This window comes from Brassica napus, chromosome C6 (assembly GCF_020379485.1).
Source record: "Brassica napus cultivar Da-Ae chromosome C6, Da-Ae, whole genome shotgun sequence".
Taxonomy (NCBI): Eukaryota; Viridiplantae; Streptophyta; class Magnoliopsida; order Brassicales; family Brassicaceae; genus Brassica; species Brassica napus.
In genome coordinates, this window is record NC_063449.1 from 48,169,555 (window position 1) to 48,194,679 (window position 25,125).

General features: G+C 38.0%; 6 protein-coding genes across 13 annotated transcripts; 4 read left to right on the forward strand and 2 right to left on the reverse strand.

Annotated features, from left to right (window-relative positions):
- Window positions 1–2,698: 2,698 nt before the first annotated feature.
- On the reverse strand, window positions 2,699–4,359 carry LOC125575038 (SNF1-related protein kinase regulatory subunit gamma-like PV42b). 2 transcript variants are annotated; one of them, XM_013853383.3, is made up of 5 exons: window positions 4,114–4,359; window positions 3,751–4,019; window positions 3,445–3,688; window positions 3,249–3,353; window positions 2,699–3,166 (listed from the first exon to the last, which is right to left on the reverse strand). In XM_013853383.3, the coding sequence occupies exons 1-5, from the start codon at window positions 4,342–4,344 to the stop codon at window positions 2,843–2,845; spliced, it is 1,173 nt and encodes a 390-aa protein (XP_013708837.1). In that variant the 5' UTR covers window positions 4,345–4,359; the 3' UTR covers window positions 2,699–2,842. The 2 variants fall into 2 exon arrangements, with proteins under 2 accessions (XP_013708837.1, XP_048617621.1); XM_048761664.1 differs by having other exon boundaries at window positions 3,751–4,040.
- Window positions 4,360–9,106: 4,747 nt separating this feature from the next.
- Window positions 9,107–10,978, forward strand: LOC106411879 (adenine phosphoribosyltransferase 2). Of its 2 annotated transcripts, none has more exons than XM_022712808.2 (6): window positions 9,107–9,281; window positions 9,384–9,494; window positions 10,071–10,163; window positions 10,264–10,413; window positions 10,510–10,647; window positions 10,731–10,978. In XM_022712808.2, the coding sequence occupies exons 1-5, from the start codon at window positions 9,191–9,193 to the stop codon at window positions 10,638–10,640; spliced, it is 576 nt and encodes a 191-aa protein (XP_022568529.1). In that variant the 5' UTR covers window positions 9,107–9,190; the 3' UTR covers window positions 10,641–10,647; window positions 10,731–10,978. The 2 variants fall into 2 exon arrangements, with proteins under 2 accessions (XP_022568529.1, XP_013708183.1); XM_013852729.3 differs by having other exon boundaries at window positions 9,108–9,281; window positions 10,589–10,647.
- Window positions 10,979–11,308: 330 nt separating this feature from the next.
- LOC106411878 lies at window positions 11,309–12,962 on the forward strand. The gene is given in 5 exon segments (XM_048761665.1): window positions 11,309–11,530; window positions 11,738–11,794; window positions 11,796–12,017; window positions 12,263–12,421; window positions 12,604–12,962. Coding segments are annotated over 4 exon segments (576 nt in total). The 3' UTR covers window positions 12,338–12,421; window positions 12,604–12,962.
- A 305-nt stretch (window positions 12,963–13,267) lies between these two features.
- Window positions 13,268–18,560, forward strand: LOC106415344 (chaperone protein DnaJ). Of its 5 annotated transcripts, none has more exons than XM_048761667.1 (12): window positions 13,268–13,685; window positions 13,758–13,826; window positions 13,946–14,041; window positions 14,131–14,255; window positions 14,486–14,681; window positions 14,788–14,963; window positions 15,081–15,210; window positions 15,296–15,456; window positions 15,566–15,660; window positions 15,803–15,914; window positions 16,057–16,138; window positions 17,121–18,560. In XM_048761667.1, the coding sequence occupies exons 1-11, from the start codon at window positions 13,389–13,391 to the stop codon at window positions 16,100–16,102; spliced, it is 1,503 nt and encodes a 500-aa protein (XP_048617624.1). In that variant the 5' UTR covers window positions 13,268–13,388; the 3' UTR covers window positions 16,103–16,138; window positions 17,121–18,560. The 5 variants fall into 5 exon arrangements, with proteins under 5 accessions (XP_048617624.1, XP_048617623.1, XP_048617625.1 ...); XM_048761666.1 differs by lacking the exon at window positions 17,121–18,560 and adding an exon at window positions 16,525–16,722; XM_048761668.1 differs by lacking the exon at window positions 17,121–18,560 and adding an exon at window positions 16,542–16,722.
- Window positions 18,524–19,810, forward strand: LOC125589207 (transcription repressor OFP14-like). The gene is made up of 2 exons (XM_048761671.1): window positions 18,524–18,754; window positions 18,848–19,810. Exon 2 carries the CDS (start codon window positions 18,859–18,861, stop codon window positions 19,714–19,716), a length of 858 nt encoding a protein of 285 aa, XP_048617628.1. The 5' UTR covers window positions 18,524–18,754; window positions 18,848–18,858; the 3' UTR covers window positions 19,717–19,810.
- On the reverse strand, window positions 19,751–25,060 carry LOC106415668 (regulator of telomere elongation helicase 1 homolog). Of its 2 annotated transcripts, none has more exons than XM_013856426.3 (21): window positions 24,779–25,060; window positions 24,486–24,691; window positions 24,266–24,405; window positions 24,116–24,197; window positions 23,851–23,998; window positions 23,600–23,744; window positions 23,227–23,510; window positions 23,059–23,104; window positions 22,794–22,935; window positions 22,575–22,729; window positions 22,338–22,429; window positions 22,161–22,253; window positions 22,005–22,073; window positions 21,811–21,897; window positions 21,528–21,581; window positions 21,328–21,458; window positions 21,136–21,193; window positions 20,953–21,007; window positions 20,239–20,618; window positions 20,020–20,165; window positions 19,751–19,919 (listed from the first exon to the last, which is right to left on the reverse strand). In XM_013856426.3, exons 1-21 carry the CDS (start codon window positions 24,878–24,880, stop codon window positions 19,841–19,843), a joined length of 2,694 nt encoding a protein of 897 aa, XP_013711880.2. In that variant the 5' UTR covers window positions 24,881–25,060; the 3' UTR covers window positions 19,751–19,840. The 2 variants fall into 2 exon arrangements, with proteins under 2 accessions (XP_013711880.2, XP_013711878.2); XM_013856424.3 differs by having other exon boundaries at window positions 20,953–21,061.
- Window positions 25,061–25,125: the final 65 nt, after the last annotated feature.

Genomic DNA, 25,125 nt, shown 5'->3' on the forward strand with positions numbered 1-25,125 from the left:
ATAGAGATTTTATAGTGGTTATTCCTCGATTTAAGGAGTATTACGAAGTTTTACTAAATTAATTGATAAAAAATTATAATGATTCTCATATACCATGAAAGAGAGTTTAGCATACATTAATACTAATGTAGAATGTTGTAAAAAAATTTAAAACAACACTAAAGATTATAGGCTTCAGTATATAAAGAATTTACCAAAAATCAATATTTTGTAGGGGTTAACACATAGATTTTGAGAAAAATTCAAAAAATATGAAAAAATTGTTTTAATGTATAGTTGCATCCTGTACTAACATATGATGATGTTGAAAGAGGTTTGGAGCCTTTGTTGTCTCCGTTTTTCAAGAAAATATCGATTTTATAGTGGTTATTCCTCGATTTAAGGAGTATTATGAAGTTTTACTAAATTAATTGTTTAAAAATTATAATGATTCTCATATACCATGAAATAGAGTTTAACATACATTAATACAGATGTAGAATGTGGTCAAAAATTTTAAAACAACACTAAAGAATATAGGTTTCAGTATATAAAGAATTTACCAAAATTCAATATTTTTGTAGGGGTTGTTAACACATAGATTTTGAGAAATTTTTTAAAAATATGACAATAATTTTTTAATGCATAGTTGCATCGTGCACTTACATATGATGATGTTGAAAGAGGTTTGGAGCCTTTGTTGTCTACGTTTTTCAAGAAAATAGCGATTTTATAGTGGTTATTCCTCGATTTAAGGAGTATTATGAAGTTTTACTAAATTAATTGATAAAAAAATTATAATGATTCTCATATATCGTGAAATAGAGTTTAACATACATTAATACAAAGGTAGAATGTGATCAGAAATTTTAAAACAACACTAAAGATTATAGGCTTCAGTATATAAAGAATTTATCAAAATTCAATATTTTTGTAGGGATTAACACATAGATTTTGAGAAAATTTCAAAAAAAATTGACAATATTGTTTTAATGCATAGTTGCATCATGCACTTACATATGATGATGTTGAAAGAGGTTTGGAGCCTTTGTTGTCTCCGTTTTTCAAGAAAATTGTGATTTTATAGTGGTAATTCCTCGATTTAAGGAGTATTATGAAGGTTTACTAAATTAATTGATAAAAAATTATAATGGTTGTAAAAAGATAGTCTATCATACACTAACACAAATGTAGAACGTGGTCAGAAGTTTTAAAACAATACTAAAGATTATAGGCTTCAGTATATAAAGAATTTAAAAGATTATAGGCTTCAGTATATAAAGAATTTACCAAAATTCAATATTTTTGACCCATAGATTTTGAGAAAATTTCAAAAAATATGACAATATTATTTTAATGCATAGTTGCATCATGAACTAACATATGATGATGTTGAAAGAGGTTTGGAGCGTTTGTTGTCTCCGTTTTTCAAGAAAATAACGATTTTATAGTGGTTATTCCTCGATTTAAGGAGTATTATGAAGTTTTACTAAATTAATTGATAAAAAATTATAATGATTCTCATATACCATGAAAGAGAGTTTAGCATACACTAATACAAATTTAGAATGTGGTCAGAAGTTTTAAAACAACACTAAAGATTATAAGATTCGGTATATAAAGAATTTACCAAAATTCAATATTTTGTGGGGGGGGTTAACACATAGATTTTGAGAAAATTTCAAAAAATATGACAATATTGTTTTAATGCATAGTTGCATCCTGCACTAACATATGATGATGATGAAAGAGGTTTGGAGTCTTTGTTGTCTCTGTTTTTCAAGAAAATAGCGATTTTATAGTGGTTATTCCTCGATTTAAGAAGCATTATGAAGTTTTACTAAATTAATTGATAAAAAAGTATAATGATTCCCACATACCATGAAAGAGTTTAGAATACACTAATACAAATGTAGAATGTGGTCAGAAGTTTTAAAACAACACTAAAGATTATAGGCTTCAGTATATAAAGAATTTATCAAAATTCAATATTTTTGTAGGGGGGTTAACACATAGATTTTGAAAAAAATTAAAAAAATATGACAATATTGTTTTAATGGATAGTTGCATCCTGCACTAAAATATAGTGATGTTGAAAGAGGTGTGGAACCTTTGTTGTCTCCATTTTTCAAGAAAATAGCGATTTTATAGTGGTAAAAAATTATAATGATTTTCATTTACTATGAAAGAGAGTTTAGCATATACTAATGCAAATTTAGAATGTGGTCAGAAGTTTTAAAACAACACTAAAGATTATAGGCTTCAGTATATAAAGAATTTACCAAAATTCAATATTTTTGTAGGGGTTAACACATAGATTTTGAGAAAATTTTAAAAAATATGACAATATTGTTTTAATACATAGTTGTATCATGCACGATGTTAAAAGATGTTTGAAATCTTTGTTGTCTCCGTTTTTCAAGAAAATAACGATTTTATAGTGGTACCTCGATTTAAGAAGTATTATGAAGTTTTACTAAATTAATTGTTAAAAAGTTATAATGATTCTTATTTACCATGAAAGAGAGTTTAGAACGTGGTCAGAAGTTTTAAAACAACGCTAAAAATTATAGGAATCAATATATAAAAAAAAGTATCCAAATTCAAACACAAATGTGTATATGATAAGATACTTTCTACGAAAGTTTGAAATGATGGAAGGTCCCGTCGAGCGATAGCGTCTCCGTCAAGCAGCAAGACTCGTTATTCCTCGCTTTGATTCCGAACAAACAATCATTCTTAATGGGTTAACTAGATTGATAAAACATGCTAGTACATAGAAAAAAGAAGTAGAAGTGTGGAAGTTGTTCTTGAAAGGAAAACAAATAAAAGTAGATTGCAATAATAGAAGAGAAAGACGAAATTAGGAGGTCGAGGTAGAGATAGCGGCTCGGACTGCAGCGATAATGTCAGTAAGAGAAACGAGGCCTTGAAGCCCATCGTTCTTGTCCACGACCCAAACTCTGTGTACACGTCTCGTGGTGGCCATACGGATCACTTGGACCAAGGTAGATGTCACGTGACATGTCACGAGCTCCCTCGCAGGTGCTGATGCGAACAAGGGGGTTCTTGGTATTTTCTCGGCGAATTCAAGCGCGTTTAATGGCAACCAAGAACGCAACGTGGCTAAATTACATCCCTTCAGATCACTCGCCGAGAAAGTCCCCACCACCCTCCGGTTTTTCCCCTGCACCAGAGACATATATATATATATATATTCTTCAGATACATACTTAAATAGGTAGAAATGTGTAAGAAGAGTCACGTACGTCCACGAGCTGTGTATGATCCTCTTCATCGCTGGAGGCTTCAACGATAGGCACGGCGTTTAGCATTGCCATACTCATGCATTTAACTGCATCTTTTACTCTTGCCTATAAAACAGAGGATTTTCGTTTGGTCCTCCTACGAATATTATAATGATTGGTTTAAATTGATGAAACTTCTTTAACTTAATTAATTTACCTGGCTAGTGATGGCTAAAACATTGTCGTTTACAGCGGAGAGGTCAGTGACAGTGCAGGAGAGGATAGCTTGGAGATGGGATGATTGGTCGAGGAAGAAGGAGACTAGATCCATCTGAGTCAGCATTGTGTAAGCAGAGGCTGACTCTACCAACTCTGGTCCTGAGGTATTCTCTACGTTACTGTCCAATGGAACCAATACTCTGTGTATTCCTTTGCTCAGAATCTCCATACAATCCATTATGCTGTATTTCATCATCAATTAATATCATTTCCATTTATATCACCAGGCATGCATATTCATTACCTGGTATTGGGGTTGAGAGACCATAAGCTTCGACCCTCAGGGCAATGACCAATGATAGAAGAGACATGAGCAGCCATTTTCTTATCAAGCCCATTCTCTTCCTCATTTCCGGCGATGTGAGCCACAACATCCAGCATTGTCACCATTCCTATGTACTGTTTCTTTACCCTTCCGGTCTCTTTGTCCGACTCAACTATCATGGATCCTCCAGCCCCCAACCACTGCCCTGGTACCGCAGCCACGGGCACCGCTCTTACTCGGTTTGCCACCAGTTTGATACAAAACAACGACTTTGGTGTTAATAGCTTTCTTGTTCAACCGGTCAGTCATGCAACAAAAGAATATGATTTAAGCATGCTTTACCATGGCGTTTAAGGCGTCTGCTAGGGTGGCGTTATCCGGAACTTCGATGAGCCGCAGCTTGTCCACCGTCAGATCTTTGACCGTGAAATCAATCAGACGGCTAGGATTGAGCCGGTTTGAAGACTGCATGGCATGAAGGTTTTGTGTTCGGGTGAGAAGACAGACGAAGGGCTTGAAATTAAAGCTTAGTCGAAGAAGAAACTGGGATGAGGCTGATAAACTAGTCATCATTCTTTTATTTCATGACTCATAGTTGCCTTATTGTTCATTATTCATTCTATAATGACACGTAGTTAGCCATTTACATGTGGCATCTGCTCACAGACCACGTGTCCCTCTGCTTGAGATTCCAGCCACTCGGAACACTTCCAGTGAGATATCTTATATGACGTTTCTGTGACTATAAATAAAAATCAGAAGGGAAGAGAGAGATCGAAGAGCGATTTCAAAGTAGAACCTCCAAAATATGTTTCTTAGCTAAAATATCTTCATAAAATAGTAATTCAAAAATCAAAAAGCAGGAGAAAAGTACAAATACTTTAGAATTTGTATCTTAAATAACATGTTTTAAAAACCTCTCTATATGCTAATAAGACACATGTCATGCTTTTAATGATTAATCTTGTTGTGAAAATTAAAAATTAGATACAATAATAATAAACATCTAGGGGGTGATTGATATTGGTTACGGCCATCTCTGTAGAACAATAAAATTAAAACAATCAAGCTTTATTAATAAAAACTAAATCTAGAATCCAAAATCTTTAAAAAAAATATAATGGCTATAGAAATCAATTTTTCTACAGCTTTATGTTTATTAATGCTTTTAAAACTTTGAAATAAAATTACAGCAATAAAATTTAAAAATAAAGCCACAAAATCTACAGCTTAAATCTTAAACCAAAAAATTCAAAGTTACGGTCTCTATCGATCAACCCCAAAAATAATAGTATTTTATTGTTAACATCCTCAAATGACGCGACCATTCCCATCATTAAAGTTGTTTAAAGAACCTGTAAAATAGCTAAATTGTATTAAGATATTAAATTTTTTTCTAAGAATTCTTCTAGTTATATGCAATAAGGTTGCTCTAACAACGTAACGATTTAAGATTCACAATAAATCTAGTCAGTTTTCTCAAATGTTCAGTATCGTCGTTATCTGATTTCTCATGCAAGACAAATACACACCTATGAAGGATTTGCCTATACGCGTGCAAGAATTTATTTTTAAAGATGTTAAGATTTACGGATATTACACAATCTATCACAGTAAACTATGTTTCTGATTTGCAAGTCAGAATGCAGGAAGTTACAAAACATAGTAAAATAACTGAGTGCTTATTAGTGTCAACCAAAGGTTTCCTCGTGATCTCCCTCGGCTATGTCAGCCTCTTCCATGTTGCTAAAAATGAGTGGGTCGATGCTCTTCGTCATAGTACTCCTTTAGGTATCCACATTTGACGCTGTATTTCATGTCACCGAGTGCTTCGCCCCCATAAAACATGTAGTTCCACGATCCCTTTTCAAGAACCTATCACAACAAACATTTGTCAAAATCTCATTTTCTAACGTTATATCGTTAAGGACAAAGCAGAACTATGTACTGTTGTTCCCCTTACCATGTAAAACCCGAGGAAACGGTCACTCAACAGCATCCGAGCCTTTTCGTAATGGGTGGGAAAGTAACCGTGAGGATTTCTGCATGTGTCCTTGCTGAGGTGTCCCCATTCATATCCGGTTTGCACATCAGATTTCTATTTTTAAGTGAAGTTCCATTGCAAAAACTTCTGTCTAAAAATATAATACATCACTTTTATGTTTTTTGACAACATATATTATTTTTATCTAATCAGGATATGTAGTTAAATTTGAATACCAAAGGAGAAATTATATCACTAAGATAATGAATGACACGTGTAATGTTAGAGCAACCTTAACAACTCCACTTTAGGTTTCTAAAAAAATGTAAAAAAAACAAAATATTTTAATAAGTTGTGTTTAAATAATTAAATACATTTTACTATTGAAAAATAGAAAAAATAAAAAAAAAAACATTTTGACATTTAATTATCAGGTGGGTTTTTCAAAAGTACTTTGCTGAATACTATTTCTCAGTTTCTCTTTCGTATTTTAATTTTTTTTAGTTATTTATAATCGTTAAAATTTTGGTGATAACTAACTCTTAGAGTTGCTCTTGGATCACTCTCAAAGATTAAAAGATACCAAAAATAAGTTTTTATTTATTTAATAATAATATATTGTATTGTTTAGTTTTGTGATTTAAATTTCTTTTATAAAAAAGAAACAAACCACTCAAAATCAAAAACGTTTCAAAAAAATATCTACACGAATTCTTATGAATTAATATGAGAACTGGTTTTTAGCTGTATATGTACTTTTTTTTATATATTTATTATTTTATCTTTTGGATATCCACTTAAAACCTACTGGTAGAGATGCTTTTAGTATTTCAATGGATTTTATAAGTTTTTATATGAGAACCCTCATCATATTTTCAGTAGAGATACTCTAGAAAATTGATATGACTGATAGATCTCTGTAGGCGCGTCTAATATTGGATGTGGTAGTCTCATTGACCTGTGTGTAGCACTGTGACATAAAAATAAATAGCATTGTACAGAAACATGCACTATCTGTGGAAACAGTAAAAACGCAAGGAAGTGGGGGATCTTTGATTCTTAATGTGACTAGAGTTGATGTCATTGTTAGAGGAGAGAGAACAGAGTCATATGGTCATGTCCCTCTCTTTCAGCTCTTTATATCTACTTTTTTTTTCCTCTAATAAAAAGAAAAAGAAAGAAAAAATTGTGAACGAAGGAGTCAAGGGGAAATTTTGGGTAGTGATTGCCCTCCCAAGATTAGGCTTCGAATGGTAACTAGTTTTCGGTCCCGCTCCGCAGTTAACAGTAACAAAAATCTCTATATATACCCTATATCTATACGTTTTTATAACTGTTAAAACCGCACAGCAATTAAACCGCTTGTCCCGCACCGCTCAACCCGCAGTCACCATTCGAGCCCAAGTTCTCTGTCTCTTTTGAAATTAACTGCACTAAAGATATTTGTGAGGTTAGCATTCCTTTGTCTTTCGTTTTCAAACTTCACCAGCTTTTTAACAGCTGCTTTTGGATTTTTTGTTACTCTAAGTTAAACGTGTTTAGGCAACGAAGTTTAATTGGATGATACATTTCAACTACTTCGAAACCAAATCTTTCAAGATCCAGAAAAAATAGCCAATCAGACATCCCACTAATCCTACGAGGATCTAACCTCTACGAGTGGATGTGAGTAGGCCACATATTTATCTGTTTTTATATTCCCCTCTGGCCTTTTGAAGTACCATTGTGAGTGCTGTCATTTTATCAAGATAAGAGTGTCATAGTAGATGAAATCATAAAAGCATATTTGGTTCACTTCTGACTGATTTTGATCTTGATTTTGCTTCTTTGTCTGTTTCAGATATATTTCTTTGAATCCTGTTGCTCAATATACGACGGAAAATTTCTAAAAGTAGTACAATTATATGGATTTATACTCTCATAGGGGCTAACAAAATAATTCAATTATTTCCTTTGCGTGTAATCCTTTTGGGTTATCTTTTGTTTAAATAAACAGTTCCTACCTATGGGTAATGAGATTATTGGGAAATAATTATGGGGAAAAACAAACGAGTGGTTGTTAATGGTGATGTAATCTCTTATCACTTTGATAGGGTGAGAACTTTGTAATAGTGCGGAGCTGAAAACGACAAACGGAATATCTACCCAAAATCTAAGTGCAACCAATCTACTTATTCTGATGACATATAATACAAAATTAATTGAAACAATTTGTTTATAAAACGGCATAGATAGAGACCATTAACGTGGACCTCCACACAATATATAATGTACTAAACATGCAAATAAAATTTGGTATTGTTCCACTTATACTATAATGGACTATAACAAAGTAATGATTACAAAAAGAAAGAAAAAAACTAAAGGCGAGAAGTGGGAAGAGAAGAAAATATACAGAAACAGTGAGCAGGCGTGCGGTTCAACAGTCGGAAATAGCCCCTCGTACGTACGTTTCGATCTTACCTACTCTCGAGTGGGTCCTTCTCTTTCACCTTCTTATTAAACCATTCCGGTAACTCTTTTTTTTGGTGTTAAACAACTCTATTATTAAATCAAATTTTAGAAAACTGGCGTTCTTCACAATTTTGCATCAAAGGATGAATAAAACCTATGCTGTGATACCATGAAAGATGAGTAGAGTCCCTGTTTGGGATCGTTCTAGTTACAGGCTATTAATAGCCTAAGTCGTTACACAATATCAGAATCTAACAGATATTAACAAGATCCTAGCTATCCAATAATATTTCTACCAAAATTGTTACATGGAATATGCTATATTTTAACATGCATATGTATGGAAGACGCAAAGATACGGTAATACGGGATTCACATCACTTGAATTCATGTCATTTGAAGTAAACACATATTTCGATTAATTACCAATTACTTCTTTATGCCGGTCCTAGAAATTTGTTAGTTAGAAGCCAAAAAAAAAATGTGGCCGGTTAGGATTGAACTCACGACTTCATCAAGTTAACAATGATACAATAAACAAGTAGGCTGAATTTTTTTCTTTTTAAGTGGCCGAATTTTTTACTTAATATTTGGCGGCCGGAAGCATGAGCTTGGCCTGCTTCTGTTCAAGCCTGCTCTGCTCGCGCCTTTCACATCCATTGTTTTCAAATTAACTGGTAAATTTGATTATATAGTGCATTATAATATATTATTATAGTGGATATTATGATCACTATCAATTGGTTGTTTCAAGTGAGTTTTATTTTTATTGATTATTTTCACAATTTGAAAACAAGAGCAATTTAGTGACAAAAAAAAAAAAAAAAAACAAGAGCAATAATGGTAACTTGGGATGGAGACGTACGATGAGTGGGTGAAGAAAATGAGAGGGAGAAAAGGTAAGAGTGATAAATAAATGCTATAAATACACCCAACGCCCCTACCCTCATTTTCTCCTTCTTCGACACGCACGAGAGAGAGATGTTTGCGGTGGAGAATGGGTTGCAGGGAGACCCAAGACTGCAGACCATCTCAGATGCCATTCGAGTCATCCCTCACTTCCCTAAGACTGGTCCAGATTTATTCGTTTTATTTCTTCACGTGCTTCACCATCGATAGGTACGTCTCTTTTTGTTTTTTTTTTCATTTACAAGCTAGCGTGTTCGTATTTCAGGGATCATGTTTCAAGACATAACGACGCTGTTGCTGGATCCAGTTGCCTTCAAACATGTCGTTGATATCTTCGTGGATCGTTACAAGCACATGAACATCTCTCTCGTTGCCGGTTCGTTTCATCTTTCCCTTCCTGACCTTTTTCATTCCTCATTAAATTACTATTTAGTTTTAGCCAAAGACAAACGTTCATTCACACGAACAAAACTGGGAGACAAAAAAATGGAAGAGTTTGTTCCATTGTCCAATAATTTATGATTTTTACCATGTCATTTCTTGAACCTCAACGCATAGATTACATTTATTAGTATTATTTTTCTACTAGACATAATATTGTATCAAACTCCTTTTGATAGAATCCAAAGCGGAACCATATCTCCCAATATGACAAAACTGAATAAATAAAAGACAACTTTCGTGGATTAATGATGTTACACTCACATATATACTAACTTAGCTAGTGTGATTGGTTGGTGACTAATTACTTTATTGGATTGTCCTCACTCGTGAGTCCACTTCCAAAAATGTTCATGTCTTATAGTGATTAGTGAACCTCTTATAAAAACGAGAGGATTCATATTTATAAGACCTCCCGCCTCCGCCATGGATTCAATAGAACCTTTTACATCGTTTAGTGCAGATTAAATAAACAGATTAATCAAATAAAACGGGACTTTAATTTGTGCAGGCGTAGAGGCGAGAGGATTCATATTTGGACCTCCCATTGCATTAGCCATAGGTGCCAAGTTCGTTCCTCTACGTAAACCAGGAAAATTACCCGGTGCGATTACTTATATACATACTAATAAAGTCTTAGATGACTAAAACGTGTTGCTGGGATTAAAAAAAAGTATTAATCGCTTGTGGGTAACGTTAAAAAGGGAGAGTGATAAGCGAAGAGTACGAGCTTGAGTATGGAAATGATCGTCTAGAGATGAGTATGGAGGCTGTCAAAACCCACGAACGAGCTCTGGTCATCGACGATTTAGTTGCCACTGGTGGAACACTCTCCGCTTCTATTAACCTCTTGGGTAATTCAATATCTTTCTGTTCTTTTTTTTTTTTTTTTTTTTTTGCTAAAATTTGGATATCTTTCTGTTCTTTACATTTTTTTTTCGAATGAATAGATATACGCCTTTGGAAAATAGATAAAACGTATACAATAATCGAGTTTTTATTAAAAGCACCCAATTATACGTACTTTAGAGCGAGCAGGGGCCGAAGTTGTGGAATGTGCATGCGTTGTTGGTTTGCCTAAATTCAAGGTAATGATTTGATTTAGAAACGTTTCGTCTTGTACGATATCCAACCTATCTAATATTAACTTGTTTGTGGGTGTGAGATGCAGGGGGAGTGTAGGCTGAAGGGGAAACCATTGTACGTTCTGGTGGAGCCTAGCCAGTTAGACTAGCTAACCTTTGAAGCCTTTACGTGGTCAACATCTCTATCTATTTCTCCAAAATTCCAGCTAGATGTATTATCAATGGTTATGACAAATAATAATATGATTGGTGTAACCAGTCTATATGTAGTTAAATTGTTCAAATCTTATTATAATACATATGGGGTGATTCATGCTAGTTAGAGCATGATTAATGCGGGTCTCTTAGGGTATGGTGTTTAGCATAATATAAGATATCATTTCTTAATTTGTAGTTAGAAACTGGCCAAGCTGCTTGTTTCACCAATGTTCAACTTGGGTTTTAAACCTATTCGGGTTGTTTGATTGGATTATTTTATGACAAAATTAACAATCCGTTAAGAAATGCTAAATAAGGTAAAAGTACAAAAGAGCCCCTGCGGCTAATAGGGGCCCTGGGCCTCCTGGAGGCTCCCTCTCTTTTTTTTTTTTTTTTTGAAAGAAAAAGTTTAAAGCAAGTAAAAAGATTACATTTTTTAAAACACTTGAACCAAGCATAACCAACTATGCTACCAGAGATTATTCTCCCTCTCCTTCTTCCCGTAGTCGGAGAATCTTCTTCTTCTTGTTTTTACAGTGACATTAGGATCGAATCATTACTCCATATCCTCCGGCGACCGGCGTCAAAGAGGTTCCGATGTTATTCTCCTTCAAAATCTCCGATCTGGTCCTCTCCGTCCTCGTCGCTTGATCAGCTTCGCACCGTGTTTCCTCACCTTGAACTGACGGTATGTCTTGTTCTTAATTTTTGTTTGTCTCTCTCTCTCTCTCTGTATATATATTTGTCGGACTTGCGAAACTACTGAGATCTAGGTTTACCTTTGTTAGACGCTAATACATATCTCTCTCAGAGTTTTGCGGCATGATTTAGTTTTTGTAGCTGGTTTGCAATAATGTTATTCTATTGGGAATTGTAATTTTCTTTTTGTTTCCAGGTTCTTGTCAAAGCGCTAGAAGATCATGGGAGTGATTTCAATGCTGCTATGAAAACTTAAATACTTTTTGGTTTCTGCTGATGATAAAATAGCTCAAGAATTGGCCGTTAATGATGGTGGAACTTTTACGCCTTCTGGTGATGACTAAGTTGCATTGTTAGTCAGGGAAGTGACACAATCTACTGGTAATGATGATGCAAAAGTCCGTGCAGCAACTGTCTTGGAGGCTTTAGCCAAGGTGTTAAGCGCACGTGAACAAGTAGCAAACAAATTCCAAGACGTTAAAACATTTTAGCTACATTGTTTCTAGTGTTCCATCCAAACATATGCATACGTGGTGGGTAGTGATCGTGTATAATCTCTGAGTTATAGGCATGGAATACAGTTTCTGTCTTCAGTGTTCTAGAAAGAGATATAGATTGAACCATTGGTTATTTCCCTTCATTGCTTTCAAGTCTCTGGCTCTGAACACAGTTCTGTATGTAGTACCCTAGGAATTAATAAAAGTTCTGAACTGAATCGCAGGAGAGTGCAGCAACAAGTAGAAGCCCTAATCAAGGACAACGCAGTGCTGAAACGTGCTGTTGCAATCCAGCATGAGCGGCATAAGGACACGAACCAACAGCTAGAGCTTTTGAAGCAACTGATTCCTCAGTACACCAGGAAAAGATGAGAAATCTGGAGGTAAGCCTTGAACCATAGAGATACTGTTTTTTTTTTTGTCCTGAGTTTGATTGGATTTTGTTAATGGTATATATGCTTAACATAATAATTGGGATGTTTGAAACATGGTGGGTTTGGGAAATGTCTGACATAGAAACACTAGATGTTTCCTAATCTTGATACTAAACAAAAGAAAAATGCAGGTGAACAACTACGGCTTAAATTTGCGTATACAGCAAGTGGAACAAGAAACTGTATGCCGGAAAGATTCAATCCGGATGTCTTTTAAAGGTGGAACAGGGGAGGAGAAGGCAACCAATGTCATCAATAAACTTAGGTAGAGAGAGGAGATGTGAAAAGAAAAGTGCTATCAAAAGAAGAAGACATGTCTCCCTGAATTTGAAATTGTCTCTCTTTTGTCTGTTCTCTTCAAGGGGATAGATATGTGAAGAATGTGTTGTGTTTCGGTAATAGGGGCTTTGTATAATTAAACATTGTTTCTTAAAGCTTTGTAAACATTGTTTTCTTTTTTTTTTTGGGACAAACATTTCATTTCGTACTAGAGTTTAGTCTCCATGGGTGGCGTTCATTACAAACACTGCGAGAGCAGATTTTGCCACCAAATCTGCCTCGGAATTAAAGTTTGACGAGATGAAATTCTCAAATAGAGGAACAAAGTGATAGTGTAAACATTGTTTCATACTAAAAATTAGGGATACGAATTGTGCTACCCCCAAGTTGTTTGTAACTAATAAATTGTTTAAGAAAAAAAAAGAAGAAGCAAAATCCACGTGAGCGAGGTTGGCACCACAAAAAAAAAAAAAAAAAAAAAAAAAAAAAAGAAAAAAAGAAAACCCTCTCGTAGGCAGGCAAATCAGAGAGAGAATCCAGAATTGAAAAATCCATCAAAAAAAAAAATGACCAGCATCGTTGCTAAGCTTCTCCGCTTCCACTCCTTGGCTTGAGAATCAATCTCGTTCGTTCAAAAATGGCAGCAGCCCTGGGTTCGCCCTCTCTCATCCCCTCTTCTCTCTGCTTCTCCGGCGATGGTCCCCCGTCCCTCTCTTCTTCGTCGTCGTTAAGTTTCTCAGTAGGCGGTACCAATCACAAGAGGAGCTTCTTATCCGTTTCCTCTTCACCTTATCGAAGAAGGGGAATCTATCGGGGGCGGCGTTCCGTAGTGGTGGTGTGTGCTGCTTCGGGAGACTACTACGCTACTCTGGGTGTGCGTAAATCTGCCAACATCAAGGAGATTAAATCTGCCTATCGCCGCCTCGCCCGTCAGGTACCTTAACTCATTCATTTTTAATTGAGCTTGAGCTTGAGCTGACCTAATCGAATAATCTATCTATTGTAGTATCATCCCGATGTGAACAAGGAACCTGGCGCAACCGACAAGTTCAAGGAAATCAGTGCTGCCTATGAGGTATGTATGCCCTCTCCTCTCTTCATCATACCTAATAATTCTTCATTTTCATTTTTGAGTTTCGCTTTTTCATAAGATTTTCTGTCTGCCTTGTGTTTACTGAACTACATTACTGTCAGGTGCTATCAGATGATCAAAAGAGAGCACTCTATGATCAATATGGTGAAGCCGGTCTTAAGAGTTCTGTAGGAGGAGGACCTTCCGCTACTTACACGGTAACATTTTCTCTATCTTAAACTCTATTCACTAATTGTTTGTTTAAAACCCCTCTTCTTGTATTTGGATCTTATTTATCCAAAACCAGACAAATCCCTTTGACCTCTTCGAGACATTCTTTGGTGCGAGTATGGGCGGATTTCCCGGGATGGACCAAGCTGACTTTGGAACAACTTCTCGCCGCTCCAGGGTCTCCAAAGGTGATGATTTACGGTGAGTACTTTTCTCTTCTGCTCTTTTCTTTAATAACACACCTATTCAATTATTACCTCTCCTAACTTCATTGTCCTGAAATTAGCTACTACAATCGTTATGCAGTCGAGGGTTGCGTCTGCATGTCCATTCCTTTTTTTTTTTACTTTTTTTCTTAACCTGCATTAGCTTTAAAAACTCCCAAAACTGATCAAAATACATTTTTTTTTTTTGCTTCCGTTGCCTTTTAGCTATGACATCACCTTACAACTGTCGGAGGCTATTTTTGGATCTGAGAAAGAATTTGATCTTACGCATCTGGAGACATGCGAAGCTTGTGCTGGCACCGGTGCAAAACCTGGGTCTAAGATGAGAATATGCTCCACTTGTGGTGGCCGGGGTCAAGTTATGAGAACTGAGCAAACCCCATTCGGCTTGTTTTCACAGGTCCTTTCTCTCTCTTGTCCTTGTGTTCCAGTGTGATGTCCAAGTTTCATCTGTCCCCCTACCTCCACAAAGCTGAGCTTATTAACACCTTTCTCTTTCATCATAGGTTTCTGTATGTCCAAACTGTGGTGGAGATGGTGAGATCATTTCGGAAAATTGCCGGAAATGCTCTGGAGAAGGACGTGTGCGTATTAAAAAAAGCATCAAGGTCAAAATTCCTCCAGGTGTTACCGCAGGTAGCATCCTTAGAGTTGCCGGGGAAGGTGATTCTGGTCCCAGAGGGTATGTAGCGAAAATTATCCCTTGTCTATTACCGGTTACAAAATCTTTCTTTCTGTAATTGCAATCTTCATGGTTCTGATTTTCGTTACTGTTTTTTTTTTTGTTTGCTTCCATTAGTGGACCTCCAGGAGATTTGTATGTATATCTTGATGTTGAAGATGTCCGTGGGATTAAAAGGGATGGCATAAACCTCTTATCTACTCTTTCCATCACTTACCTTGATGCTATACTGGGTGCGGTTGTTAAGGTGATATGGACTTCCAATAAGTACACCCTGCAGACGTGTTGATATCCTCATTCATCTTATGATTTAACCCAAGACATCTTTTTAGGTGAAAACAGTAGAAGGAGACACTGAACTGCAGATACCTCCGGGTACTCAACCTGGTGATGTGCTGGTCCTGGCAAAGAAAGGAGCACCAAAACTGAATAGACCATCTATCCGCGGTGACCACTTGTTTACAGTCAAAGTTACTATACCAAATCAAATAAGGTTTTACCTTCTAAACTTGCCTTTATGCTAGTTCAACTAACCAGACAAAGGTTTATGAGTCTTCTAATGCCCTGTCTTTTACGATTGGTTTACTGGATTTTACGAACAGTGCTGGAGAACGGGAGTTACTGGAGGAACTTGCTTCTCTGAGTGATACGTCTAGCAACCGGCTGCGAACTCGTGCTAAGCCTCAGCAATCCACTAGTAAGCTGCCAAATTTCTTGAACTCAGGAAAATCTTAAGTCAGCATTGATGGGTATTCTTGTATAGCATCGATGTGAGACTATTTTTATATACATACAAATTGATGGATCTACTTACTGTATGCCGCCTTTTGTTTTTGCAGCTCTAAACAGTGCACCTATTAGCTCAGAAAACAGGACGGATGAAGTTAGGGAGAAAAGCCAAGAACCGGAGCAAGAAAACGACTTGTGGAAGAACATCAAAGATTTTGCAGGGTAAATCAAATAAGAAAAGATTGGGCCCTTGATTTCGCTTCTTTATAAAACTATATAGTGAATTGCCCAGCTTTTTGTTGACTTGTTTTATCTAAAGCACATGTTGTCATCTTCTCACCAAACATTTTTGTTGTTGCTGTAGATCGGTCGCAAATGGAGCCCTGAAATGGCTGAGAGATAACCTCTAGAGATCCATGTTCAACTAACATGACCTGCTTTAAAAGGTATTCTCGGCTGCACTCATGGTACCACTGTGGAAATGTTGATTGTTTCATTTGTTGATGTGAGGGTCTTTTTGCAGAAAGCCCTCTATTCTTTTTCAGTTTGGTGGATGTTAATTACCAAGTCATTATGATTTGATGCGTGAGAAGAAGAGCGATTCTGCTCTTACTACCCCACTCCTTTTATTAGTACAAATACAACCGGTATTTCGACTTAGTTTTGTGTTTTTGGTAAAACAAAAAAAAAAATCAGAGAACTGTAATTTTTATTCTGCACCGTTCTGATCTTGTACCTACTAAAATAGCCAGTGAATTGTGAAAAAAGGGTGGAGGGGGAGTCGTCTTGAGGGAGTTAATTGTCAATTATTGGTTTTTGATAGAGTCAACAGTGATTAAACTGATGCAGGGGGTTGAAGGGAGGGGGTCGAGAGAATTTGTGCGGGATTGCAAACTTCTCGTATTATTTATTCTCTCTCGCATTTACCAATTTGAAGTTGAGATCTAAGCAGATTGGGACATTTAATACCATCTCAAACTTTTGTGCACATTCGTTTTCCAGCCCTTGCCATTTCTAACTTTGAGTCTAAGAGCAAATCTCATTCATGAGTTTTTCAGTTTGGGGTTTTCACCTTCAGAACAATAATATTTTTTATACCACATCATTAAATAATTAAAATTTAATTATTTAGATATATTTGATCATTTTAAGCCAAAACGTACATAGAATTTCAAAAGAGGTTTCTTAATATTTCAAATGAGATGCAATCTTATTCTCTTTCATAACTTTTTTTCCTGAAATTGCTCTTATAGTTTTTAGCTTTTGCAGTAGATAGACCGAATCGATTTTTGTACAATTTATATTGTTATCGCTGGTGATCATTATTCAAAAACAATAAAATATTAGTATAATCGTATTTAATAGATATTATGATTTTTTTTATGTATTTAAACCTGTTAATTTTATTTATTTGATATGTTCAAATAGTGGGCTTATGCGTCTTCGGCCTCAGAATCTGGGTTGGGCTACGCAAATCAACAACGGCTGTTCTTTTTTATTTCGTCAAGGTTACATTTAATTAAAAGCGCCATTATTAGTTTCACTAGCAAAAGAAAGCAAGTACGAGCAAGCCGAGTTCGAGGTGGCGGAAAGGGGAAGGCTCAACCTGCTCCCGACGATCTCAGCCCCCTTCAAGAGACCATTTCGGGATCCAGATCTTGGCGGAGAAATCGTCGCGCGCGAAGGGGTTGAGGGCGGCGGAGCAGGTGCGGCAGCGGAGGGGAGCGTAGGGGACGGATTGGATGTCGCGGTGGTAGCGGATCGGGGAGATGCAGGTCACGACGGGGACGACGCACTTGCTGGTTTCGACTTTGTTGCGAGGCCAGACGTTCCACGTCATCCGGACTGAGTCGATTCCTTCGGGATCGAGGCTCTCCATCTCTGCCATGATTTTATTGATCGATAGGAGGAAAGATTCAACAACAATTGGGAGAAACGTTAATCAACGGTTGCCTTGTCGGAGCTCTGACGCCGAGGTTTTCCATGTGAGGAGAGTCGGCTTTGGAGTAACGGCGCGGCCGTTCTGAAGGATTGTGGTGGAGATGGAGCGGCTTGCATGTTGTAGTCGTTTAACCCGGGAGATGGAGGCTAACCTATATCCATCATCGTCGGTCTTGTTGCGGGATGGGGTGGAGGCTTCCTCAGTTCTACCGTCGCCGCTCTAGCTTTTGGGAAGAGGAGGCTCAATCAGCTCCTTCTTCGCCGGTTTTGGTCACGGAGGGTGGAGGCTAACAAAGCTCCGCACTGTCGTTGTGGAATCCCGGGTCTTTTGGGTTGAGGTGACGGTTTCGATTTGTTGAAGGTTGAGGTGAGTCGTGGGTCGCAACGGTTAAGATCTCAAGAAGAAGATCTCCGGCGACTGTTTCTTTTGTTTGAAGAGAAGGTTAGCGGTAGTTCTCGTCGTTCTTGTCTAGGGTTTCCGGTGGTTCATAGGCGGAAGAGATCTCGTTCAACGATTGAACTCTCCTGCGGGGTGACAAGGCGGCGTAGAAATCCGATGGCGCGGAGGCTCTTTAGGTTCGGAGCTCCGGCGAATAGTTGTGACGGTGGAAAGCGTCGGTGGCTGTGCGTGGATGGGGCGACTAAGTTGAGGCGAGTGACACGTGGAGGGCGGATCATCCAGATCATAGCACGTGTTCTGCTCTGCTTCCTTCCCGCGCGTCCAGAGCAACCACGGCGCAGCGTTTGTGGGCCTTGGGCCATGTGTCTTATTTGGGCTTCGGCCGGTTTTTTTTCTGTTGCCCATGTCTTTCTTGGGTTTTGTGGGTTGTAAGCGAGTGGTCTTGGGCCTCGGCCGTGGGCTAGGCCCAATAGTTCAATAAAATTTCAATTTGGGAAAAAAAAAAAAAAAGAAAGCAAGTACTACTATTCAACTATGACTTGAATGCGGAATCTGGAAACTTATGGGAACATGCACAATAACAACAAATCCAAGAAGAATAACTTCCCATTAATGACATTACCTTGAACGTAAAGCAGCGTTGAACAGTTTCAGATTAGAGAGCAGTTCCCTAATCCTATATCTGGGGAGGTCATCTTTTTTGTTCAAATCTCCAGAAGTGGTAAGAAATCTCTCAGCGAATATAATCTTTTATCATCGATTAGTCATATCATCATCTTTTGTAACTTGACAGAAATCATTTGTTTTTGTATAGAGGAAAAGGATATGCCAAACCCATTGCAGAAATCGTTGCATGGTTACCTGTCAAAGATAAAAAAAGAGACAGGGAAGCTGCAAGTGTCGAACTCGTTCTCATCATCCAAGAAGTGGGTGCTTGCTGGCTGTAAGCATCCCAAGAAGCTCTCCTTCTCCTTCAAACACAGACGACGCCCCAGCAAGACCAGATTCAACGACGACCACGTTAACCAGGATCCCGGTCACGCCGCCACCTTGTCCGACATAGACCGTTTCCTTGAGGAAAACTTCAAATCCCTCTGCATCAGAGATGAGAAGGGGGAGGAGGATGACAAAAGCAAGGGGAAAAGGGAACAACAGTCCTCCTCCTCAGATGAAGACGACACTGATGACTATAGTCACAGATTCGAGAGGACATGGGGACCGGCCGTCTGCGACTCCCCCAAACTGCCTAGGACAGAGAGACTATCTCCACCGCCTGGATCATCGGAGGGTAGGGCCAGCATGTATACCACATCGGAGGAGGGACCTTCGTCGAGGTCCAAATCATCCAGCTTGGTGCTACCTGAGAAGTGCATTGCGGTGCTGAGGTACACTGAAGAGCCCCAGGAGGATTTCAAGAGGTCGATGGTGTCGATGATGGAGTCCAAGTTAGGAGGGAGCGAGGTGGACTGGGACTTGATGGAAGAGCTTCTCTTCTGCTATCTCGATCTCAACAACAAGAAATCGCACAAGTTCATACTCAGCGCATTCGTAGATCTCATCATCTCTCTCCGTGACAAGGAGAAGAACATCACCAGGAAAGGCCTCGTCAGGTCGCTCAGTACTCGCGCCGCCAGGGAGAGGCTTAGGAAGAGGATGGCCTCCAGCGACGCCTTTCGCAACTAACTCATGCTTTTTTTTTTTAAGTTTTTCTTTGTTGTAATTCAAAACGTTCCATCAACTGAACAAAACAAAATAATAATTACTTTTGTTCTTCTCAGAGTTTACAATTTTAGCAAAGACTGAATGATCAAAACGCTTCTCTCTTTCTCATTTTGATGCACTGCTCATACGCAGGACGATGTTTTACCGGCACAAAGTCCTTGAATCTGTTTTTAAAACAAGACAGAGAGAGATACATATTAGATGAGGCAGTAACACACACACACAAGACACTATTATTAATTAATTATTATAGTTTTTAATTACCCCATGAGAAGATGATCTCTCTCTGTCCCAGACAACAGTTGTACAATGGACTGCATCACGTTTGCAAATTTAAGCTCTTTCTTCTTCAATCCATGCATGTATCCAACAAACTTGTTACATTCTTCTCCGTTGAGCTTTTCTTTGACCTAGAGTAAAGATCACCAGTTCCAAATTATCCACAGACTAAACATGAAAAAGATGAATGTGGTGGGTTCTCACTTGACTAAAAAATGCAGATGCACTTGCTTGCTTGTTATCACCCCCTTCTTCTTTCGACAGTGACGCACTTCCCTGACTCTCTGGAACCTTTCGCTTTTTTATTAGCCCCATCGTGTCGCTCGACGTAAACGTTTCTGTTTCACAAATCTCCTTCTCACAGTTGTCGCAATCTAGATCAACTACTTCACATCTCTTCTCTACCTGAGTCTCCTCGTCACTTAGATCCACTAATCTAATCTTCCTTGCAGAACAAGCCTGCATAACGTCACCCTTTACAATGCGAGGCATCTTGCCCTTACGTTTTAGGATGGTCAGGCCTTTCCATTTAACAAAATTTCCATCATTTCGTACAAGCCCAACGTCCTTCACATAGCTATTACCTGCAAAGAGTGTTGAAGTTAGTTTCTATTCCCCTTTTAACCATGTGCAGAAGGAAAATGTCTTTTCATGCCACGAGAATGAAATAAAATGAATCACAGATTGGAAGGAGCATTCTTGGTTGACTCATTTTGTAATAATGCTGAAACTGTAACGGAAAAGATGTGGCTAACATTCGATATCAAACACATACTTGAAAATAGGAAACTATATCACGGTGCTCTTGTGGATACAAGATAAGCATTTGTGTATCATTCCCCCATAATCGAAGGACAGTCTAAGATATTAGAAAAAAATGCCCAATGAAAGTAACCGTGTGGCTGCAAGATGCAATACCTATATTGTGTTCTTGTTCTGTCACAATCCTTGCAGGAATATTTGATCTTTCAGTCTGGAAAAACCGAGCAAGGTCAGAAATGACCTCTCCATATCTAGAGGAGTAGCACTGCAAAACACCGGTGTAACCAGAAAACTTACACTCCATGAAACACAGAAGATAGACGGAGCAGAAACATATACCTTGACATGCGGCCGTATCCAAACGGATATCTTGGACTGCTGGGACCGTTGTTCAAATCTGTCAACAATTGCCAATGTACAAAACCGGAATAGAACACATCTTTAGCACTGTTTCTAGTCTATCTGAAGAATACAATGGCGAGTAAAGTTTAAAAAGATAATATCATCCGAAAAAGAGACCATGAGCAAAACCTCTCATCACAGAAAATGATAGCTCCATAGTCATGGCGATGGCGGATTACACGTCCAATTGCCTGATTCACAGCCCGTGCAGCTTCTTGACTGTACCACATGCTTCCAGATAGACTAGTTGATCTTCGAAACTAAAAAAAGAAAATGTAAGAGACATCATTACCTTGATGAGTCGAAAACGGAGTAAATGTTGAACTTACCTTGACATTTGCAAGTCCTGATTGTTCACCCAGAAACTCTCGTTTCAGTTTAACCTGTTTTACAAATGGGTTATTAACGCCAGAGCAAGTAGCAGCAAAAAAAAATTAAAAGCTGTGCAGCAGGATCATACAACTAAATGACCTCTCAGTGCCAGTCTGAATAAAAGTGAAGACTAAAATTATGAGAAAGAAGCTCTGATACACAGCAAGCCGTTTGCTGGGTTTTGATACCAATTTAGCTAATGAGCCTAAATCTATTTCCTAAACAAAACAGTGAGCAAACCTTTGGATCAGTCACCCTGGCATAAGGTAACCCAGTAATGACAACAGCTCTGCCAGCGCTGTCAGCGAAATCCAGTCCTTCACTGACCTGAAAACACAGCAGAGACTAGCACTACTGAAAAGACGCTACACGGGATAAAGACAAATCATTCATGAAAGAGAAGCACATTTTCATACAGGTTGAAGAAAACATACTTTTCCACGACAAACGGCAAAAAATACCGCACCGGAAATTGATCTGTCTTGCACTTTTTCTGAAAAGTCCTACCATGAAAAATACAAGGCTAGATTACGTTCATACTCTACTTTTTAGAAATAGAAGAAGGTAGATCGGAAGCATCTATTGCTCACCTGCATTGCTGCAGGAAAGAGGGACGAATCTTTAGGTTCAATGACAGGTTTCTTCAGTTCGCAGATTCTTTCCCATATTGTCATTCTGTGACTCTGAATGATGAAGAACCAGTAGGTTTCAAGTTAAAAAGTAATACAATCTTCATACTAAAAGAGAAAAATTTACAGCGGCCATACCCCATCTTTCCAAAATGCAATGCAGCGGTCCATAAGGTTATAGGAAGGGAAAAATACAAGCAGTCCATCCGGCACGACTTGTGAAAAGTCCACTGCAGAGCAGAAACATATAATAATCGATTGATAACTAAAGTATAGAGTAGTCAGACGAGCTCCCCAGATTCTAGATCATGGCTCACACATCAGATATCTAGAATGATACACTCAAAATGAAAAACCAAATAACAAACCACTGACCAATAACATTCCCAAGTTCTTGTTTGTACTCTGGTACATCACGATTGCTGTAGCAAGAATTAAGAACACACCCTAATGGACCAGTACTAACAACTCCAGCCCATAGCTGATTTGAGGATATAACATGGGGATTTTCCAATCGAACAGGAAACTCTCTGCGGAAAATATGTATTCACTAAAAGCTGGGAGAAAAAGCAGATAGAGAAGACTAGTACTCACAATTCTAGTTCTTGAGCCAATGAATCCATGGGAGACAAGGTTCCCGATGTTAAAATGATAGACCCAACACCTTTTTTTGCTATGTCCTGCATGGTAACCCCAGGATTGAAACACCACCAGCTAAGCGTTCTTGATGCCTTGCCTAGACAATATATTTTTGGTACGAGGTGGTGATTATCTGATTGATTTGTAAAAAAAAAACACACTGTCTCCATAGGGAAAGCAGATAACAAAATGGTTATTTATTCTTTCAATTTACTAAAACCTTTGATGACATCAGTAGAATTCTGCTCAAGCTCCTGTACATGAACCTAACAAAGAATGAAAGTAAAAGATATGAGTAAATGTGGGGGAGTTTCTGTAAAAGAAACAGTGCAAGCGAACGCTTATAAAATCCAAAATGGAATATAAAGAAGTTTGCTAAAAAACTTACACGATAAGCATCTGCATGGTTACTTCCATTTTCCCTAAATATCAGTTTAAGCATGTCAACAATGATTCCTAATTTGCTTCCAGCACTGGTCGCTGTTCGTTGTTTCTCCTCATCCAGGAGCACTGCAGCCTCCTCGATTGTACCAATAAGTTGAGGAGCAGTTTCGTGAGTGATGTTAAGGCTTTTAAGCATTTCATATATGTACGGCCCAGGCTTGGTAAACCCCTCATTCTTTTCCGGAATTGGGACTTGAGAAATCAGTTCCTGGAGCTTTAGAAGAAGTCCTGCAAGAGAAAACAACGCATAGATGAGGACAAACATGTCAATCTCCTTCCATTGTAATTGTACGCACAGTCAAAGCCCCACGTCTAACCTTTAAGTAAAGCAAAATTCTCAGGGTTCGCGGACTCGTCATTTCTTGCTGACGCAAGTCGTACACATTCTTGTGCTTCAGAAATGCAAGCCGATAAAAGCGCAGAAGGAAGGTCAAATGAAGCTGAGTCTGCGCATAAACTTTCCTGCGCATATTTTACAGATAGCTGAGTGTTTAAGAAATTGGAAGAAAATAGAGAGTAGAAAAAGAAACGAGAGTTGAAGGTGAACACAGAAGAATATTTGGCTTACAAGATTGTGAGCTTCATCAAAAATCAGGATGCTACTATTCCAGTTGACCTTCAAATACTTTCGATACGCATTGCTGATCAAGTAGTTGTAAGGTGCAAATAAGATGTCCACATCCTTGTGAACCTCTCTTGTGAGATAATATGGGCACCTGCAGAATACATACATATTTTGGAAGAAACCAGAAACATAAGACAAGGAAGGAGAAACAAATATATATATATATATATATATATGTTGAAGAAGCAAAACAGAGGCAGGCACTTACGGTCCAGAATCTTTTCCAATATTGACCAAATCCTCAATGTCAACAGGTTCGTCACCAATATCAGGGTTATTCTTCAAATATTCTACAACAGATTCACCTAGTTGGATGCAAGTAATTCTAGAGCAGAGTGGAAGAAGGAAGAGTGAGTACCTGGAAGCCGATTGAAATGGTTACATTGGTGCTTTTGGCAAAGGTAGTGACAAGCATTAGTGAGTGCCTTTCCTCGGAGTGAACTCACTTCCTCATTAACGCATAACTGCTCACGTGATCCTAGCACCACCATCTTAGGCCTTATCGAGACACAGAAAAAGAAATTAGAACAGGACATGATTTGATTATAAAAAGAAATAAATTGGCAAAGGTGGGAGACCTATAGCTACATCTTCTAAGTTCGTTAATAACTTGACGGAGCTGACTATGAGTCCGAGACGCATAAACTATGGTAGGAAAAGCTCCTCCTTGCCCGTTGTTCCGATGATCCTTGCCCAGGCTCTTCTTTCTCCAGGCTAAGGTGGCACACAGAAGACAAAGAGTTTTCCCAGTTCCAGTTGGACTCTCCAGAAGCGCGTTACATTTCTGCAGCAGCGAAATAAAACAATCACAAGGCGAGAATAGATAAATCAAACAAAAGTGCGATTCAAAGGAGAGGGGCAACTCAAGTACGTTTTGGAGAGACTCGATAACTTTGTCCATGTAAATGATCTGACAAGGGTAGGCCTCGAATGGAAACTCGACATTGATGCCTCTTATGCTGTAGACTGCCATCTTTCTTTCTTTCGAAAATCTCCTGAAATGGAGAAGACGCTGCTGCTCTTTTCTGATTTTCCCGCCGTTTAGGGCTTCCGGATTGACCCACCCACCCTTTCAACCTCACCGTAATAGCCTATTCTTAACCCATTAATTTGCTTTTAAGGCCCATTAACCTAACTTCTCTTTTCTTGAGTGTTTTTTTTTTAATCGCTCAACTCTGGTGTTGTGTATTAAGCCTATAGTTAATAACTTTACAAATG